General features: G+C 54.3%; 1 protein-coding gene across 5 annotated transcripts in view; it reads right to left on the reverse strand.

The window, feature by feature from the left end:
- LOC105471996 (patatin like phospholipase domain containing 7) overlaps positions 1 to 17,833 on the reverse strand; it is an 86,522-nt gene extending 68,689 nt beyond the window's left edge. For 2 of the 5 annotated variants that reach the window (XM_011724937.3, XM_071078666.1), the window contains exons 1-8: positions 17,380 to 17,832; positions 15,077 to 15,151; positions 14,811 to 14,898; positions 14,336 to 14,415; positions 12,256 to 12,347; positions 11,965 to 12,105; positions 11,180 to 11,339; positions 8,862 to 8,942 (exon numbers count right to left, since the gene is read on the reverse strand). In XM_011724937.3, coding sequence (XP_011723239.2) covers positions 8,862 to 8,942; positions 11,180 to 11,339; positions 11,965 to 12,105; positions 12,256 to 12,347; positions 14,336 to 14,415; positions 14,811 to 14,898; positions 15,077 to 15,151; positions 17,380 to 17,409 — 747 coding nt within the window. In that variant the 5' untranslated portion in view covers positions 17,410 to 17,832. Of the gene's footprint in view, positions 1 to 8,861; positions 8,943 to 11,179; positions 11,340 to 11,964; positions 12,106 to 12,255; positions 12,348 to 14,335; positions 14,416 to 14,810; positions 14,899 to 15,076; positions 15,152 to 17,379 lie in introns of all 5 variants that reach the window. The other 3 variants (XM_071078667.1, XM_071078668.1, XM_071078669.1) reach the window with 3 other exon arrangements.
- Positions 17,834 to 17,902: the final 69 nt, after the last annotated feature.

The raw sequence follows: 17,902 nt of genomic DNA on the forward strand, positions 1-17,902 counted from the left end.
TGGGATTACACGTGTGAGCCAGCGCACCAGCCTGAAGTTTGAGTATTTTTTTTTCCCCTGAGATAGAGTCTTGCTCTGTTGCCCAGGCTGGAGTGCAGCAGCATGATCTCGGCTCACTGCAACTTCCGCCTCCCGGGTTCAAGTGATTCTTCTGCCTCAGCCTCCTGAGTAGATGGGACTACAGGCGCCCGCCACCATGCCCAGCTACTTTTTTGTATCTTTAGTAGAGACGGGGTTTAACCATGTTGGCCAGGATGGTCTCCATCTCTTGATCTTGTGATCCGCCCGCCTCGGCCTCCCAAAGTGCTGGGATTACAGGCGTGGCCACCGCGCCCGGCCTTGAAGTTTGAATCTTAATGCAGTTTCAAAGTCTTTGTTATGCTGCTCTGGGTCTGTCCTGAGCCTTGTACAGGTTCACAGACAAACTCCGTGCATCTGCTTCCTGGCTCTCCCCTCCCTGAGATCCGCACACTCTCTCTGGCCCTTGGGGATCTTCTTCTGGTGCTTTTGGAGGATTCCCATCAGGGGTTTTGCTCCATAACTGGGCGACCATCGAGGCAGGGCCATGAGTAACAGAAGAAAATGAAAAAGCAGGAAGCAGAGCCCTCGTGCGTGGCGGCTCCGCGCTTTGATTCCCATCCGCAACCTCCTGGCTTTATTTTCCGAGTCCTCCAAGGACTGTTTGCTGCATCTTGTCCGGAGTTTTTCACAAATCAGCAGGACACGCTGGTGTGGCACTACCTTGCCACAGCAGAACTGGAACTCTCCCATTTTATTTAAAAATAAAACCTTCATTTCCTTCTTTGAGAGCCAGAATGAAGATGCTTAACACATCACCACAGATACTAAATCAAACAGCGGCTGCTCACCTGTGTAGACCAGGCTCACGGCCGCTGCCATTCAGGACTCTAATGTACCTTCCTGCACGAGGCCACATAAACGAGAACCCAAACAAAGAACCTGGAGGCCGCTGGGCTCCAAAGCACAGCTGGCCAACACTCACGCCTGCTGCGGGCCCCGCACGTCGAGCACACCAGATACTCAGCTCTTGGCACGTGCTAATCGAGCTCCGAGACTTCGCAATTTTTCTTCCACTTGGCATTTTGTTCCGTTCCTTTCAAAACCTTTATGTAGAGAAAGTTCCTCCCCAAGAGAGCTACACCACACCACAAGAAACACAAGCACAGAATGGTTGAGAGGCGTCATCTGCCAACCCCAACAGCCGGGGTCCAGCGACTGAAATCACGGCCCGCTTCAGACTCAGGGAGACACCCCCACCAACCGCATCGGCTGGGCAAGTCTCATCTCCACGCTGGAATCAGGGAGAAGAGCAGGTGCGTGTGTTTGAGGGCAGGCGGGGGAAAGGCATAACAACTTAGCAGCTGTTGCTAAAAATGGCTTTTGTGTGTTTTATTTCAAATGCACTTGTTTACTTCAAAAAACCATGCCCTCACCACCTTACCCAAAATCAGGAAGCTGTGAAAACCACAGGGAGGGGCTGGACGCTGGGAAGCCCGGGTGGACATGCAGCTCCCCTGGCAGGCAGGGGTCCCCGAGGGCTCCCACACTTGCACGTCTTCAGATCTCAGCAGTGCTGTATGTAGCAGCCAGCAGTCATACCCAACCCAGCTGTCACTCAGCCACGGGTAAATCAACGGTGGCTTCAACAACCGAATGAGCACGACAGCCACTCACGCAGACGAATCTCATGTTCGCGATGCTGCTCAAATTAAGAAAGGTGAGGTGGCCGGGCGCGGTGGCTCAAGCCTGTAATCCCAGCACTTTGGGAGGCCGAGACGGGCGGATCACGAGGTCAGGAAATCGAGACCATGCTGGCTAACACAGTGAAACCCCGTCTCTACTAAAAAATACAAAAAAACTAGCTGGGCGAGGTGGTGGCGCCTGTAGTCCCAGCTACTCGGGAGGCTGAGGCAGGAGAATGGCCTCAACCTGGGAGGCGGAGCTTGCAGTGAGCTGAGATCCGGCCACTGCACTCCAGCCTGGGTGACAGAGCAAGACTCCGTCTCAAGAAAAAAAAAGAAAAAAGAAAGGTGAGGAATTGTGGTGTGATGCCATTTATGAGATTTAGAGTCAAGCAAAATTATACTACATATTGTATAAGTACCAAAGAAAATTCAGAAAAGTGGCTATCTCTGAAGAAAAGAGAGGGCGAAATGAGAGCACACACGTGGGTAACGTGGACAGAGCCGGCAGTGTGCAGCTAACCTGTGTTCTAGCCAACCAGGGTTAAAACTATATAACCTGGGTTTGAGTTGACATGCCTGTTTGCAGTGTCATGCCTACTTGTTTTAGAGACAGGGTCCTGCTATGTTGTCTGGGCTGGCCGAGAACTACGAGGCTCAACAAACTTCTTTCCTCTCCCGAACAGCCAGGACTATAGGTCCAACTGCCATTCCTGGCAACATCATGCTTTTTTGTGTATCTGCAGTATTTTGTAACAACTTTATGAAAATTAAAATAATAAAGCCTACCTCCCATTAAAAATGGTGGGTTGGGCCGGGCACAGTGGTTCACACCTGTAATCTCAGCACTTTGGGAGGCCCAGGAGGGCAGACTGCTTGAGGTCAGGAGTTCGAGACCAGCCTGGCCAACATGGTGAAAACCTGTTTCTACTAAAAATACAAATATTACACGGGCGTGCTGGTGCACACCTGTAGTCCCAGCTACTCGGGAGGCTGAAGCACAAGAATCACTTGGACCCAGGAAATGGAGGTTGCAGTGAGCCACGATCACGCCACTGCACTCCAGCCTAGGTGACAGAGTGAGACTCTGTCTCCAAAAAAGAAAGGTAAGTTGAAGGTAAATGCTTATCTTCATCCTGTTGTGGAATACAGATGCTTATCTCTGCTCTCTTAAAAAGATACAAACCTCCAAGGATAAAGACAAAAGCTGAGAGTAGATAAAAAATGTCACTGAAATTTTCGTGGCTGATGAAAGCAAGTGACAGAGTCAGGGCTGGTGGGGACCCTCTAAGGGAAGCTGAGACTTGGCTTAGATGTGCGAAACCCAGACAGAGAGGACCGGTCCTCACTGCAGAGCCAGCACCAGGCTAACACGCAGGGGAGACGGGGAGAGAGGATCGGTCCTCACTGCAGAGCCAGCACCAGGCTAACACGCAGGGGAGACGGGCAGAGGGGTAGGCCAACCCAAGTCACTTTCCTGACCCCAACAGGCTGGAAATGGCCTTTCCCCATGGCCCGCGGACTACCAAGGATTCTCTGGAGAAGGTGAAGCGAGCAGGTAGGAGCCCAAGGACATCAGGTGTGGCTACGAACCCAAGAACAATGTCCACTCCAGGCGGGGATACCCCCAGACTCCTCTGCAACAGTGTCCACTCCAGGCAGGGACACCCCCAGGCTCCTCCCCAACAGTGTCCACTCCAGACGGGAGCCTCCCCCCCAGACTCCTCCCCCTCCTCCAACCTTGTGCCACCACAGCGAGACATAGGCAGATTTCTTTCTGAGAAGCTGCCCTAAAAAAAACACCTACAGACCCTGACCTGTGGGCTCCCAAATCAGGAAGGAAAGAGCCAGTGTCCTTCTCAGTCCTCCTGCAGGGAGCGTCCCCCATTAGTGAACCCCGACCCCATGCACACGCGGCCTATACACAGCTTTCAGGTGGATCACGCTCTTTTTGTTTTGATCACGCTCTTTTTGTTTTGTAGTTAACCCATGTAACTCCCACGGAAGTCAAGACAGAACATTTCCAGTAATCCAGATTACCTTACGCCTCCCTGAGTCGATCCCAACCTAAACCTCTAACAGGCAACCACTAATGAGACCTTTTACCCCAGCAGGGCCAAACACCAGGGCCAAGTCCCTCCAGCCCAGCCACAGGGTTTTGTAAAGGAAGTTTTTTTTGGAACACTAGATGGCCACATTGAGTAGCTGCAAGAGAGACCACGTGGCCCATAAAGCTGAAATATTTATGCTCTGGCCTTTTACGGAGAAAGCTGGCTGGCCAGCCTCTGTCCTCAAGTGTCAGTGCAGCCGGCGGCTGAGCCTCAGGTGAGTGAAATTACACAGTGTGTGCTTTGTGTTGCCTCCTGGGCTCCACGTTATTTCTGTGAGATGCAGCTATGTGGGTTTGCACACATGCGTTCAATAAGGACTTCACTCACACATAAAGCAACTGCTGGAGGCAGAAAAGTCCCTGATTGGAAAGACAGAAACCAAAATAAACAGAGAAGAGAAACTCAGGCCAGAAACAACTCAGGAGCAAAAGAATACCCATCTTACTTTATCCAGGAAGTAAGAACAAGATAATTTTTTAAAAAGAACACTCAGGGCCAGGCGCAGTGGCTCACGCCTGTAATCCCAGCACTTTGGGAGGCTGAGGTGGGCGGATCACCTGAGTCAGGAGTTTGAGATTAGCCTGACCAACATGCTGAAACCTTGTCTCTACTAAAAATACAAAAAAATTAGCCAGGCATGATGGCGGTTGACTATAATCCCAGCTACTTGGGAGGCTGAGGCAGGAGAATCGTTTGAACCCGGGAGGCAGGAGGTGCAGTAAGCTGAGATCACGCCATTGCACTCCAGACTGGGCAACAAGGCAAGACCCCGTCTCAAAAAAAAAAAAAAATTCACAGAAAAAAAAACTCTTGAAATGAAAAATATGACAGAAATTAAAAATTGAATGGAAGATTTGGGAAATAAAGTTGAAAAATCTTCTAGAAAGTATAACAAAAGGGCCAGGTGCAGTGGCTCACGCCTGTAATCCCACCACTTTGGGAGGCCGAGGAGGGCGGATCACGAGGTCAGGAGATCGAGACCATCCTGGCTAACACAGTGAAACCCCATCTCTACTGAAAAACAGAAAATTAGGCGGGCGAGGTGGCGGTGCCTGTAGTCCCAGCTACTCAGGAGGCTGAGGCAGGAGAATGGCAGGAACCCGGGAGGCGGAGCTTGCAGTGAGCTGAGATCCGGCCACTGCACTCTAGCCTGGGCGACAGAGCGAGACTCTATCTCAAAAAAAAAAAAAAGAAAAGAAAGAAAAAGTACAACAAAAAGACAAAGGCGGTGTAGAATAAAGACAATTCTAGATTTCTAAGGTTTCAAAACATATACCTCCCTGGCACCCTGTTTCAGGAAGCGAATGGAGGATTTGCTCCACCAAACACGCCGGCCGAGAAAGCAGCAGCAAGAGCCCTGTGCGGGGGAAGGAAGGGTGGGTGGCCCCGGGATGGCGGCTGGACAGCAGGCCTAGGGAGGGTCCGACTGGGCAGGAGGATGGGGGCTCCCGGGAGGCGCTTTTCCCAGAGCAAAGCAGCGTTCATGGAGCCGCTGGTTCAGGGTGTGAGTCTGTAACGGGTGCACAGAAAAATCACCAAGCAGCCAGAAATCACACAACTGTTCATTCCAGGAAAACAGAAAGTGGCGAGAAAGGAAATGTAACTGTAGTACACTACACGGCTCAGCTGTGAATAGCATCCATGAAGTCGAAACGGCTGCCCATGAGCGGCGCAGCTGGGAGTGTAGCGTGAGGCATGGGGGCCATCCGCGCAGCCACACGTCATCTCCCACGACAGGAAGTCAGCGTGTCTAGAACGGATGGGTTAGGAAACAGCAAGAAAAGCTGCTCAGAAGGAACCGAAGCGTTTTCAGTGTGCGGGGACAGATGGCCACTGTTGATAAAAGTTTAAGTATGTTTTTAGAATCTGTCCGTGTTATTTTGCAAGAATTTAAATTTTGTTAAAATGACACACACACAAGTTTGATGAGACAAAAACGATGTCACACCAGATGATCAACCGATCACAATACAGAGTTATCTCTCTCAGATATCACTCTTTTTTTTTTTTTTTTTTTTTGGAGACGGAGTCAGAGTCTCACTCTGTCGCCAGGCTGGAGTGCAATGGCGCGATCTCAGCTCACTGCAACCTCCAACTCCCTGGTTCAAGGGATTCTCCTGCCTCAGCCTCCCGAGTAGCTGGGACTACAGGTGCCCACCATCATGCCCAGCTAATTTTTGTATTTTTAGTAGGGACGGGTTTCACCATGTTGGCCAGGATGGTCTTGGTCTCCTGACCTTGTGACCCTCCCGCCTTGGCCTCTCAAAGTGCTGGGATTACAGGCGTGAGCCACCGTGCTCAGCCAACCACCCCCCATTTTTTACTCCTACTACACTCAGGGAAGACCCATTTCCACCCCTAAGGGAGAGGGGCTGTGACACCAATGTGGACAAGACAGGTCGCAGTGGCCGAGAGGAACCGGGCCCGTCTCAGCACACAGCTCCCCTCTCCTGCCCCAGGCATCGCTGTGCTGTGATAAGTGAGGCCCAACTGGAATATCACAACAAGATCAAGATCAGAAAGAACAAGAAATAACGGAGAAAGCCTCTACCCCAGTGAAGCTACTTTTTGCTTAAAGAGAGACGAATCATCCAAGGTAGGAGGCATACTGATGCCCCGTGCCGAACAGGTTTACATCCACATAGAGCAAAGCTTCTCTAGTCCTTTCCCAGCTTTTCTCAGGCCCACAGGTGCCCCTTACACATCCAGGAGTCCCTGAGAAACCCACCATAGCTCCAGAGACACACTAACCAGAGGCTCCAAAGAGGCACACAGAGGTGGGTCTGGTGGCCGGGACCCCACTCTGCCCAAGCCATGTTGGGCGCTCCCTCGAAGATGAGCACCGGCCTTCTAATGGAAGCTCCAAGGAAGTGGGTGTCCTCTCCCTCCCCAGGCCGGCGGCCTCCCCAGCACAGGCCACGCGTCTCACGAAGATACACAGGTCCCAGGGAGCACAACGAGATGCCGAGGTCCCATCCATGCCTCCACCCCAGGCCCCAAACAGCTCAACGCCCGCCTGTGCCCATCTGCTGGGGAGCACAGTGAGCATCCTGGACACCCCAATGTCTGGCTGGAGCTTGTTACATCCTTTCTGAGCAAAGGAACGTAGGATGAGATCAGAGGACACCACCTAGGCTCCAGTGCGAGGTTTCATGCAAGGATCTAGCGGTTGGTTCTGCCTGAATGCATCCGAGCCAGGGTTCTGATGAGCTCTGGAAAACTCTTCTAACGAAAGCTAGAGAAACTGAGGTAGAAGTTACCTTGATACACAGCTAACAATGAATGCAAAAGGTATAACTCAAAAGAGTGAGATTAAAATCAGACACCTCTTTTGAGTTGATAGGCATTTAGCAAAATTCAGCTAATGGACGCTAAAGATTTGTTTCACTGCATGTAGGTTTTACTCAAAGAAAAAAAGACCAAACAGACATTAAATTCCAGTTAATGGGCCAGGCGCGGTGGCTCAGGCCTGGAATCCCAGCATTCTGGGAGGCTGAGGCGGGCGGATCACTTGAGGTCCGAGGTTAGAGACCAGCCTGGCCAACATGGTGAAACCCCGTCTGTACTAAAATACAAAAATTAGCCAGGTGTGATGGCACATTCCTGCAATCCCAGGTACTCAGGAGGCTGAGGCAGGAGAATCACTTGAACCTGGGAGATGGTGGCTGCAGTGAGCCAAGATGGTGCCACTGCACTCCAGACTGAGCAACAGAGCGAGACTCCCTCTCAAAAAAACAAAAACAAAAACAAACAAACAAAAAACCAACTTCTAGTTAATGACTTGGCATGACGGCTCAGGCCAGTAATCCCAGCATTTTGGGAGGCTGAGGGAGGCAGATCCCTTGAGCCCAGGAGTTCAAGATCAGCCTGGCCAACATGGCAAAACCTCATCTCTATCTCTACAAAAACATACAAAATTAGCCAGGTGTGGTGGTGCACGCCTGCAGTCTCAGCTGCTTCAGAAGCTGAGGTGAGAGAATCGCTTGAGCCCTGGAGGCGGAGGTTGCAATGAGCAAAGATCATGCCACTGCGTAAGCGACAGAGCGAGACCCTGCCTAAAAAATAATCATCCTAGTGAATGTTGGGCACATGGGGTGATTTTACTATTTTTGCACGTTTTTGAACTGTCCCATAATAAAAAGTTAAAAATCATGAGACAACATGATACATGATTTTTATTTATTTATTTATTATTTATTTATTTTTGAGACAGAGTTTCACTCTTGTTGCCCAGACTGGAGCGCAGTGGCCTGATCTTGGCTCACTGCAACCTCTACCTCCTGGGTTCATGCGATTCTCCTGCCTCAGCCTCCCGAGTAGCTGGCATTACTGGCGCCCGCCCCTACACTCAGTTAATTTTTGTATTTTTAGTAGAGACGGGGTTTCACCATGTTGGCCTTGCTGGTCTCAATCTCTTGACCTCGTGATCCACCCACCTCGGCCTCCCAAAGTGCTGGGATTACAGGCCTGAGCCACCATGCTCGGCCCGGCAGCACCTTTCAAAATTACGAGTGTGCATCCCCTGGGACCCAGCAAGTCCACCCTAAGGATTTGTCCCGCAGATCAGGCTCCAGTATCGGAAACGATGGGCACAGGAGACCATTCACTGCAACAATAAAAAGCAAAAGACTGGGAGTCATAGAAAGACGGCGCCAGCAGGGAAGAGCCCAGCAGGACCTGCAGGAAACAGGGGCGGCAGGTCCCCCGGGAGGGCCTTGGGCCTGAGGAGAGGAAAAAACACCTTCCCTGTATGACGCTTTGTGCTTTTTGAAGGCTGAACCACATGCATTTATTGCCCAGTTCAAAAACAGTCATTGAAGAGACAACCAAAACCCTTAACCACATGCCCGGCTATTCTTCAATGCACTGTGGCCGGAAAGAAGCTCCCTCCCCCTTCCTCCCTCCTTCCTGGACCAAACCCCGCTCCCCTCACGTCACTGTAGAGAACTGGCCTTTAACCACTGCTGGCTGCCCAGGCAAGACAGAAAAACCAGGCCACCAGGGCCGACCCAGGGGCACTCTGAGGGCCAGGCTGCGGGGCACTCACGGTGATGATGTCCAGGATGCTGAGCAGGCTGTGGACGCTGTCTCCGGCCAGAACCTCTTTCACCACCACCTCGGTGCCGTCCTGCGATTGGAGAGCAGAGTGGGCGCCGTCAGGTCCCGGGCCGTGACTGCGGGGCCTGGCGGAGGCTCAGCCCAGCTCAGCGCAGTGGGGCCACGGGCCTGCACCTCTGAGGCGCCATGACAGCAGCAAGTGCCTCGGATGGAGGGCAGGGGACGAGACAGACCCGCTGGCCTCAGGGGTACAACACACAGGAAGCAACAGCAAGGAAAACGGAGACGAAGGAGGAGACCCACCTCTCCATCCCGCTACTCGTCTTCAGTGTGGGGACTGAGGCAAAAGCTCGCAGAGCCTGTTTGTTTGCTGAACTAACTATAAGGGCTCCGAGGACTGATTCAGTTAGTACCAGCCTAAATTCCAGAACTTTGATATAATTTTCCATTAGGTAAAAAAAAGAAAAGAAACCACACGATTTTGGTGATTTAACAATGTAAGCACTTCATCTCAGCTTGACCCAGGAAAATTCTTTATGAAGTTGCCCAAATCTGGCCCCAGTCCCCTCCATGAGCCCCTCCCATCTAGTCCAAAGGCCAGAGGGACACGGGTTCTGGTCCTTGAGGAGGCCCCGCACGAGCGGCAACAAAAGCCTCTGTTTCACCAGCTGAGCGGCCTCATCCTCAGAAGCTACTGGCTCCAGCTTCCCCAGATGGGGGAACCAAGCCCCTTTCCCTCCTAATAACCCATCAAGTCCAGCCACAGACGAAGCGACAAACCTGAGAACCAAACACTTTGCCCAGCAGCACTTTTGGTGTAGAAGCCCCGACAGGCAGTGCCGGAGCTGGCATGGGGTCGGTGCCCACTGCCGGGACCACAGTTGGCAGGAGCCCTGCAGGTCAGGGCGATGATCACACAAAGCCCAGGGTTTGCTAAGTGTGTGCTTTAAATGGGAACAAGCAATGAGGAGTCTGGGTCACAACTGCCTGGACAGACAAAGCCACGCCACCCTGCGGGGGAGCCACACACGCCGAAGGGGCCGCGGCAGGGTCTGGCCCAGCTCCCACCCCTGGAGCAGCGATTCAAAGGGCAGAATTCAACAGAGGCAGGAAACAAGTATTGAGGTCCTACATGGATTCATACCTGAATTTTTTTTTTTTTTTTTTTTTTTTTGGAGACAGGGTCTCGCTCTGTCGTCCAGGCTGCGGTGCAGTGGCGTGAACACAGCTCACCGCAGCCTCGACCTCCCAGACTCAAGTGATCCTCCCACCTTGGCCCCCAAGTAGCTGGGACCACAGGTGCTACCACCATGCCTGGATAATTATTTTTTACTTTTTGTAGAGATGGAGTTTCACTATGTCATCCAAGCTGGTCTCTAACCTGTGGGCTCAGGCGAGCTTCCCACCTTGGCCTTAATTATTTTCTTACAATTAAAATAATTTAATTTTGTTAGAAACCTGAAAATAGAGCAAGGTCTCAATTGATCATGGCAAATCAATACAGTGACTTAGTACTAAACCATCAAAGGGAGTATTCCGAGGACTTGGAAGAAACATTTAAAACAGCTGCCAGGCCCAGGCCTCATGCCTGCAATTCCAGTGCTCTGAGAGGCCGAGAAGGGAGAGTTACCTGAGCACAGGAATTGCTGACCAGCCCGGGCAACCAAGTGAGACTCCATTTCTACAAAAAAATTTTAAAAGTGAGGCGGGCGTGGTGACACACACCTGTAATCCCAGCTGCTCGAGAGGCTGAGGCATGAGCATCGCTTGAGCCCAGGAAATCGAGGCCTCAGTGAGCTTAGATTGCACCACTGCACTCCAGCCTGGGTGACAGAGTGAGACCCTGTCTCAAGAAATTAAATAAAATGTAATAAAAGTAAAAATGGGCCGGGCGCGGTGGCTCAAGCCTGTAATCCCAGCACTTTGGGAGGCCGAGACGGGCGGATCACGAGGTCAGGAGATCGAAACCATCCTGGCTAACACGGTGAAACCCCGTCTCTACTAAAAATACAAAAAACTAGCCGGGCGAGGTGGTGGCACCTGTAGTCCCAGCTACTCGGGAGGCTGAGGCAGGAGAATGGCGTGAACCCGGAAGGCGGAGCTTGCAGTGAGCTGAGATCCGGCCACTGCACTCCAGCCTGGGCGACAGCGAGACTCCGTCTCAAAAAAAAAAAAAAAAAGTAAAAAATGGTGAGTTTTCCCCCAAAGAAATTAAAATAAAAAATTTGCCTCGCTTTTCAGTGGGGAACGTTTAAGAACCTGGGATGACAGACGTGGAGGTGAGTGCCCCGCCACCCTGCGACTCACGGCGTCCTGGATGCAGACCTCCAGCCGCCCGTCCTGCACCACCCAGATGCTGGGGTCCGGCGCCCCGGGCCGGAAGGCGTGCTCCCCCTCCTGCAGCTGCACAAAGACGATGTGTCTGCAAAGCTCCAGGAACAGCGGCTTCTCGAAGTGGCCCAGGACCCTGCAAGAGCCAGAAGGCGCCGTGGGACGGCCTTCCAGGGGAGGAGGACGGTCTCCGCCAGAGTCTCGAGAGCTCACGGCCACCGACCCCACTGGCGCCGGGCCTTGTGCTGTGGGTCCACGCGGCTGACCAACCCCACACGGCATCACTGCCGAACACAAGTGTCAACTTCTGAAATTCCCATGAGCCTGTTTTCCATCAGCTCAGAGAACTTCTTGACCCGTGACCCTGAGCCACACGCACACGGGAGGAAGGCAGAGGTGGCCTCCAGGATGGTGAGCTGGGCCAGGGGGTGGAAGGGGTGCGGTCCAGGGGCCGGTCAGCAAGACGGGAGCACAGAGCAGAACCCGGGCTCCAGACTTTGGATCCACCACACCGTTCTCGCTCTTGCTCTGGGTTCATTGCTGAAGATGAAATACTGGAAATTGTTCAACAGAACAAGAAAGACCTGGTGAAGGAGCCAGCAGACCACGAGGCCCTGCCACGGGGCACAGACACCAGCAGCCCCACGATGGGCTTTGCCAACCATCCCCCAACACAAGACAGCCAAGCTGGAGCCAGTCCCCAGTGAGAAGCCCGGAGGACGGGAGCTGCAGCAGCCCTCGGGGCTCATCCCTGCTCTTACCGAACATTTTTCAGCATGTACAGAACTTCCGATGGTAGGTGAGAATTCTTCACGTCAAACTCCGTGAGGTCGGCCTCCAGCAGGGAGGGCGGGGGCTCCTTGGGCTGCAGGGCCGGGTATTCCTTCTTGAAACGCAGAATCCTACAGGCAGAGACACAGCAGCCTTGAGCAGACCAGGCGGGTTCAAAACCCACAGCGTCAGCGGCCGACACGCCAGGCAGCTCAGGGTCGAGGAGGCCAGCACCGTGGGGGGCACCCCAGGCAGGATGTGGTCTGAAGGACACTCAGTACCTCTTGGCCAAAGACAGCACCTTGGTCCTCTTCCTGGCCCGCTGCCGGGGCAGTGCGGCGTTCTCCACAAGGGTGTTGGGGAGCGTGGTCACCTGCAGAGCCAAGGGAGACACCAGGCACTGACCCTGCAAGCCGCAAGGTCCAGGCTCTTCGTCACGGGGGTCAGTCCTCAGAACCTGCCTGTGAGCCTCCCGCAGGCCCAGCTTCAGCTCCTGGGGTCTGGCTGTGCCATTTCCCCACCCCGCCTGGCCTGGGAGGGATGTTGGCAGTGAGTGATACAGCCCCACACATCCTTGGGATCATCCTCACTGTCCCCAAACAGCCAACCCTCCAAAGCTCCAGGGCTTCATGCCGGCCGGCCCCGCTGTCTCGAAGGCTGACAGCCACTCCATCCTTGGCTTTCGTGCTGTTCAACACAACCCTTTCCTATAACCCTTTAAAAATCCGCCACTGTCCCCACTGACCTTCCCCCCATCACTTCCCCTCTGACCTGGGGCCACTGCCCACTCTGTCCCATATCTGGAACAGTCTTCTTCCCTTTTCTCAGGCAGTGCCTGCTTGACTGCCCAGAACAGCAGAGGCCTGGGTCACACCCTGCATGCTGGCAGGGCCACCTCACTCGGGCACCACTGCCTGCTGCCCTTCGGTCCAGAGCTGTTGGCCTCGCGGCTTTCCTTCCAGGCCCTCCACTTCCCTGTCCTCTGTGGGGCCACTGGATGATGGCTGACACTCAACAGATCGCCCCGCGCCCTGTCCCGGCCGCCTGAGCCTGTTCCAGACCCAGCGTACAGCAGCCCTAACTCATCTGCCCTTTCACAGCACTTAACGCTGATGAGAACAGATGAGCCACAGACACCCACTCCCTCCCCTCTTGAGTTTCTCAATTTTCTTTCTTTCTTTTTTTTTTTTTTAGACGCAGTTTCGCTCTTGTTGTCCAGGCTGCAGTGCAGTGGCACCATCTCAATTCACCACAACCTCCGCCTCCCGGATTCAAACGTTTCTCCTGCCTCAGCCTCCCGAGTAGCTGGGATTACAGGCGCCCACCACAACGCCCAGCTAATTTTTGTATTTTCAGTAGAGACGGGGTTTCACCATGTTGGCCAGGCTGGTCTCAAACTCCTGACCTCATGATCGGCCCACCTCAGCCTCCCAACGTGCTGGGATTACAGGCGTGAGCCACCGCGCCTGGCCGAGTTTTTCAATTTTCCGTGAAGAACATAAATTAGCTGTACAACCAGAGAAAGGTAACAAAGATTGCTTTAAAGGGATCAGTCTGTATGGTTTCTGTGAAGCTTCTGGGTGGTCTGTTGAGCACTTCCTGGGCCCTTCAGGAGTGCAAGGAGGCGGCCAGGGGAGGCCACTGACAACCCAACTGGCCAAAGCCCAGGAAGGGTTAAACCAAGGGTGCTTATTCTCCGGATCGGGGCTTGTTGAACTCGGATTCCTGAGCCCCGGCCCAGGGATCTGTGTCTAGGTTCCGGAACCACCCAGACACTCAAGTGAGCCACGCAGCTTTTAGCTTAGATCACACATGCCGGTAACCAGGGAACTTAGCCCTTCCAATCCCAGGGGATGGACTCTGTCCTCAGTCCAGCACCCTAAAGCCTGGCAGAGACCTCCAAGCTCAGCACCAGAGTCAGAAACCTCTGGCAGAGCGTGAGGCCTTCTGCACCCACCGGGCCCCAGCGATGTTCTTACAAAGCAGCTTTCTGCTCTCATTTCTTGTTAAAATAAACATCCACTCTAGGGGCAGACAGGACCTTCTCTCCCCTCCGGCCACTGTCCACCACAGACATTCCCGGAGCTGCCCCTTCAGGCCAGGGGGAGCCAAGGCCTGAGAGGGTGGGGGCTTATTTCTGGGTAAAACACGCTGGATTCAGCTGGAGGAAGCAGACACCATTCGGCACGATTTATAACGTTCCCCAAACCCTGAGCCTGGTGGCAGAGCTGGGAAGCCGGGGACACGGCAGCACACGCCAAGCACTGCCCGGACTGGGGGAGCCCGCAGCAGGAGGGGTCCCTCCCGCAGGGGCCTGCTCCGGGAAGCCGTGTGCAACCTGGGACCCCAAGCACCAGCTACCTTCCTCATGATCTTCCGGCCGTAAAACATCACTTTGTCTCTCTTTCGGAACCGGTACTGAGGAGTGGGCTGCGCTTGTCCTGCAGGGGAATGAAGAGACGGCCTGAGGTAGAGCCGTGGCACAGGCCTGGTCCTGGACATGCAGGTGTGCACAGTCAGTACTCTCGTCCCCGCCAGTACCTGGCCATACTCAGACAGCACGAGGGAAGGGGGCCTGGGTAACAGGCTTGCCTCCGACAAAGGGGGCTCTCCCTTCTTCCCACTGAAGCCTTGCTCAGGAGAGGAGAACAGAAAGGGCTCTGAACAGACTTGGCTTCCTGGAACCGACGTGCTCAGCCTGAGCCCAGATGGGCCACTGGATTCTAGCCAAACCCACCGTGGACTTGAGGACCCCTCCCAGGGGCTCAAAACACATCCCAAGGCACCCACGCTTTCCCCCAACCCCTCAGGCCAGAGTCAGAACCAAGATACTCACGAAATTGGCTAAGCCTTCTGAACGTGAAAAGGATGAGAACACCAGCCAAGGCCAGGGCCAGGAGGGCTCCAACCGCAATCCCCGTCAGCTGGCCAAGAGTGGGGACATGGTGCCCATCAGCAAGGCCACAAAACTAACCCTAGCCCTAAGCCTGCCCCCACCCCAACCACAGACTGGCAGGAATGAGCCAGGGGATGGGGGCAGGGAGAGGTGAAAAAGGCCACGGCCCATCCAGGTCTGGCCCCAGGGAAGCGTGAGGTGATTACCATGGTGGACGGTGAACCTTCCTCCGTGAACCACAGCCCCCAAGAGTGCAGAGCGGCACCCAGGCAGAAGCCAGCCTGTAGCAGAGAGCATGGGGTCAGGCGGGCATGGACGGGCTTCCCAGCCCAGACTTGCTCAGAGCAGCAAGAGGGGAGCTGGGAGTTAGGAGAGAAGTCAGCAGCCCGGGAGACCCAACAAGCAGTGATCTCGCCCGGGGTGCCGGGGTCCTCTGAGCCCCCCACTACGAAGCATTCAGAGAGCAATCTGGCTTCCTTGGTCACTGGGACACAGCGGGGCAGGGCCGTCACTCACACACCTGCATGCTGGCGACACGATCCCTGGGATGCAGGTCTCAGGGAGCAGGCCCGGCCACAGGGGAGGCCAAGGCCCCCTCTCAGCGTCCCCTCAGCCCCAGCAGGAGCAGTGCTCGAAACCCCTATGAGCCATCTGCATTCTGAGAATATTTAACACCAGTTCACATGCCAGACAAGGAGGCAGCGGCGGCCGAGAGGGAGGCCGAGAAGGCTCTGTCTGCTGCCATCTCCTGGAGCAGCCGGACTTCAGAAGTCCAGGTCCGCGGGAGCGAGGGAAGAGAGGGTGAGGACAGGGTGCTGAGTGAGCGACAGCAGAGGACGCTGGTGGCTCCCCAAGAAGTGAAAGAGAAAACAAGAAGACACCAGCCAGACAAGGCAGCCCTCTCCATTCCTGCTGGCATCACATCTTCCTCCCAGGCAGCCAGGAACTGGATAGGGCAGGGGAGGCCACTGGTTCAGCCTGCAAGTTTCCACACAAGAGCTGAGGCCTAAAGCAGCACCCACCCCCATCTCCCGCTACAGAGAAGCAGGACTCCCATCCATGCCAGAAACTCCAGGGAAGGGCCGGGTGTGGTGGCTCACGCCTGCAATCCCAGCACTTTGGGAGGCCGAGGCGGGCGGATCACGAGTCAGGAGATCAAGACCATCCTGGCTCACACAGTGAAACCCCGTCTCTACTAAAAATTCAAAAATTAGCCGGGCGTGGTGGCGGGCGCCTGTAGTCCCAGCTATTCGGGAGGCTGAGGCAGGAGAATGGCGTGAACCCGGGAGGCGGAGCTTGCAGTGAGCCGAGATTGTGCCACTGCACTCCAGCCTGGGCGACAGAGCGAGACTCCGTCTCAAAAAAAAAAAGAAAAAGAAAAAAAGAAAATCCAGGGAAGTCGGAAGAGCACTCAAACGCATTTCAAAGACACAATTCTGCACCAAGACTGAATGAGGATGTGCCCAGAAAGCTGAGCCCTTTGAACTTGGTTCAGAAGGCAAATACAAGCCCTGGGAGCTTCTGCTTCAGGACAGGGGCACCCCTACGCTCACTCTCAATCAGTGGGGTGCACAGAAGCACCTACGACCATGTCTTTCACTTAAGGAAGCGAAGTGAGTCCCTCTGAGCCCAGCAAGCGCTTCTGGGACAGATTATCCAAGGAAGGCCTATCATGCAATGGCCCATGACCTGGTCACACGCTCTCCTGCAGTGGAGTAGCTCAGCCTTTTCTAGCTTTTCACTGTTGCTTTAATGGGTCCAGTTTTCTGGTTTAGGAAAAAAGGCCTTCGTGATGTGGCTACAGATGTTTGACTAAGAAAAAGATTCTAAGGCCCGGCACAGTGGCCCATAGCTGTAATCCCAGCACTTTGGGAGGCCTAGGCAGGCAGATCACAAGGTCAAGAGTTCAAGACCAGCCTGGCCAGCATGGTGAAACCTGGTCTCTACTAAGAATACAAAAATTAGCTGGGTGTGGTGGTGCTTGCCTGTAGTCCCAGCTACTGGGGAGGCTGAGGCAGGAGAATCACTTGAACCCAGGAGGCGGAGGCCGCAGTGAGCCAAGATCACACCATTGCACTCCAGCCTGTGTGACAGAGCAAGACTTCGTCTTGGGGAAAAAATAAAAAAGAAAGAAAAAGATTCTAAGCAAAATCATCAGGCAAAGTCCTAAGGGAAAAGTGGAAGTAGCAATTGTGACCTTAGGGGAAGAAAAGACAAGGCCTCAGGCAATGCCCATGGGCCACCGCTGGCTGTACCCCCCCAATTCCGTGAAAAGATGCCCATGGGGCACCACTGGCTGTCCTCGCTGTGAACTCACGCGTCTAACACGCGCTGGCAGCTGTGACAGGCGGCAGAGAGGGGCCAGAACCACCACTCCCATAGTCCTCAGGCACCAAGAAGCCACGGGGCCAAAGAGCGCGGCAGAGCAGACGCCAAGAGGACCCTTCTCTGGGTCCAGAAATGCCCCCCAACTGGGAAGTCCAGGGATCTGGCCCCCTGAGTTACATACCTCTGGGCCGTCATCTTTCTCTTCCTCCATGGACAGAAACAGAAAAAACAGCCTGAGAAAATCAGACAGCCTGAGGCAAACAAGGGCACACCTCTACCCGCTCACGCTCACACCCCGACAGCTGTGGACTCAGACTTCTCCCTGGGTTCCTTTTCAAGTCAAATCACGTTTCACTGAAAGGAAAATCCTGCTGAAAAAGTCTGTTCTACAGGAAGAGCAGGTGTCTTTTGAGAAGCGTCTGTCGTCTGTTAGGAGCCACTTCCTTCCCTCTGTAAACAGCCCTCACGTGGCTGTCCTGGAACCCACAACAGCAGCCAGATGGGGCGGCTCCAAGCAGGTCAAGAGGAGCCAGGACCAGCGCGGTGGGGGTGGGGGCAGCGCTGCCTTCCGGAAAAGCACGGTTGAAGGGGAGGTGACGCTGGCGGGGCGTGGATCCGGGTTGTGGGCGCGCCGCAGGGGGGGCGTGGATCGGGGTGTGGGGGTGCCGCTGAGGGGGCGTGTATCGGGGTATGGGGGTGCCGCT

Source organism: Macaca nemestrina, chromosome 14 (genome assembly GCF_043159975.1).
Source record: "Macaca nemestrina isolate mMacNem1 chromosome 14, mMacNem.hap1, whole genome shotgun sequence".
NCBI classification, from domain to species: Eukaryota; Metazoa; Chordata; class Mammalia; order Primates; family Cercopithecidae; genus Macaca; species Macaca nemestrina.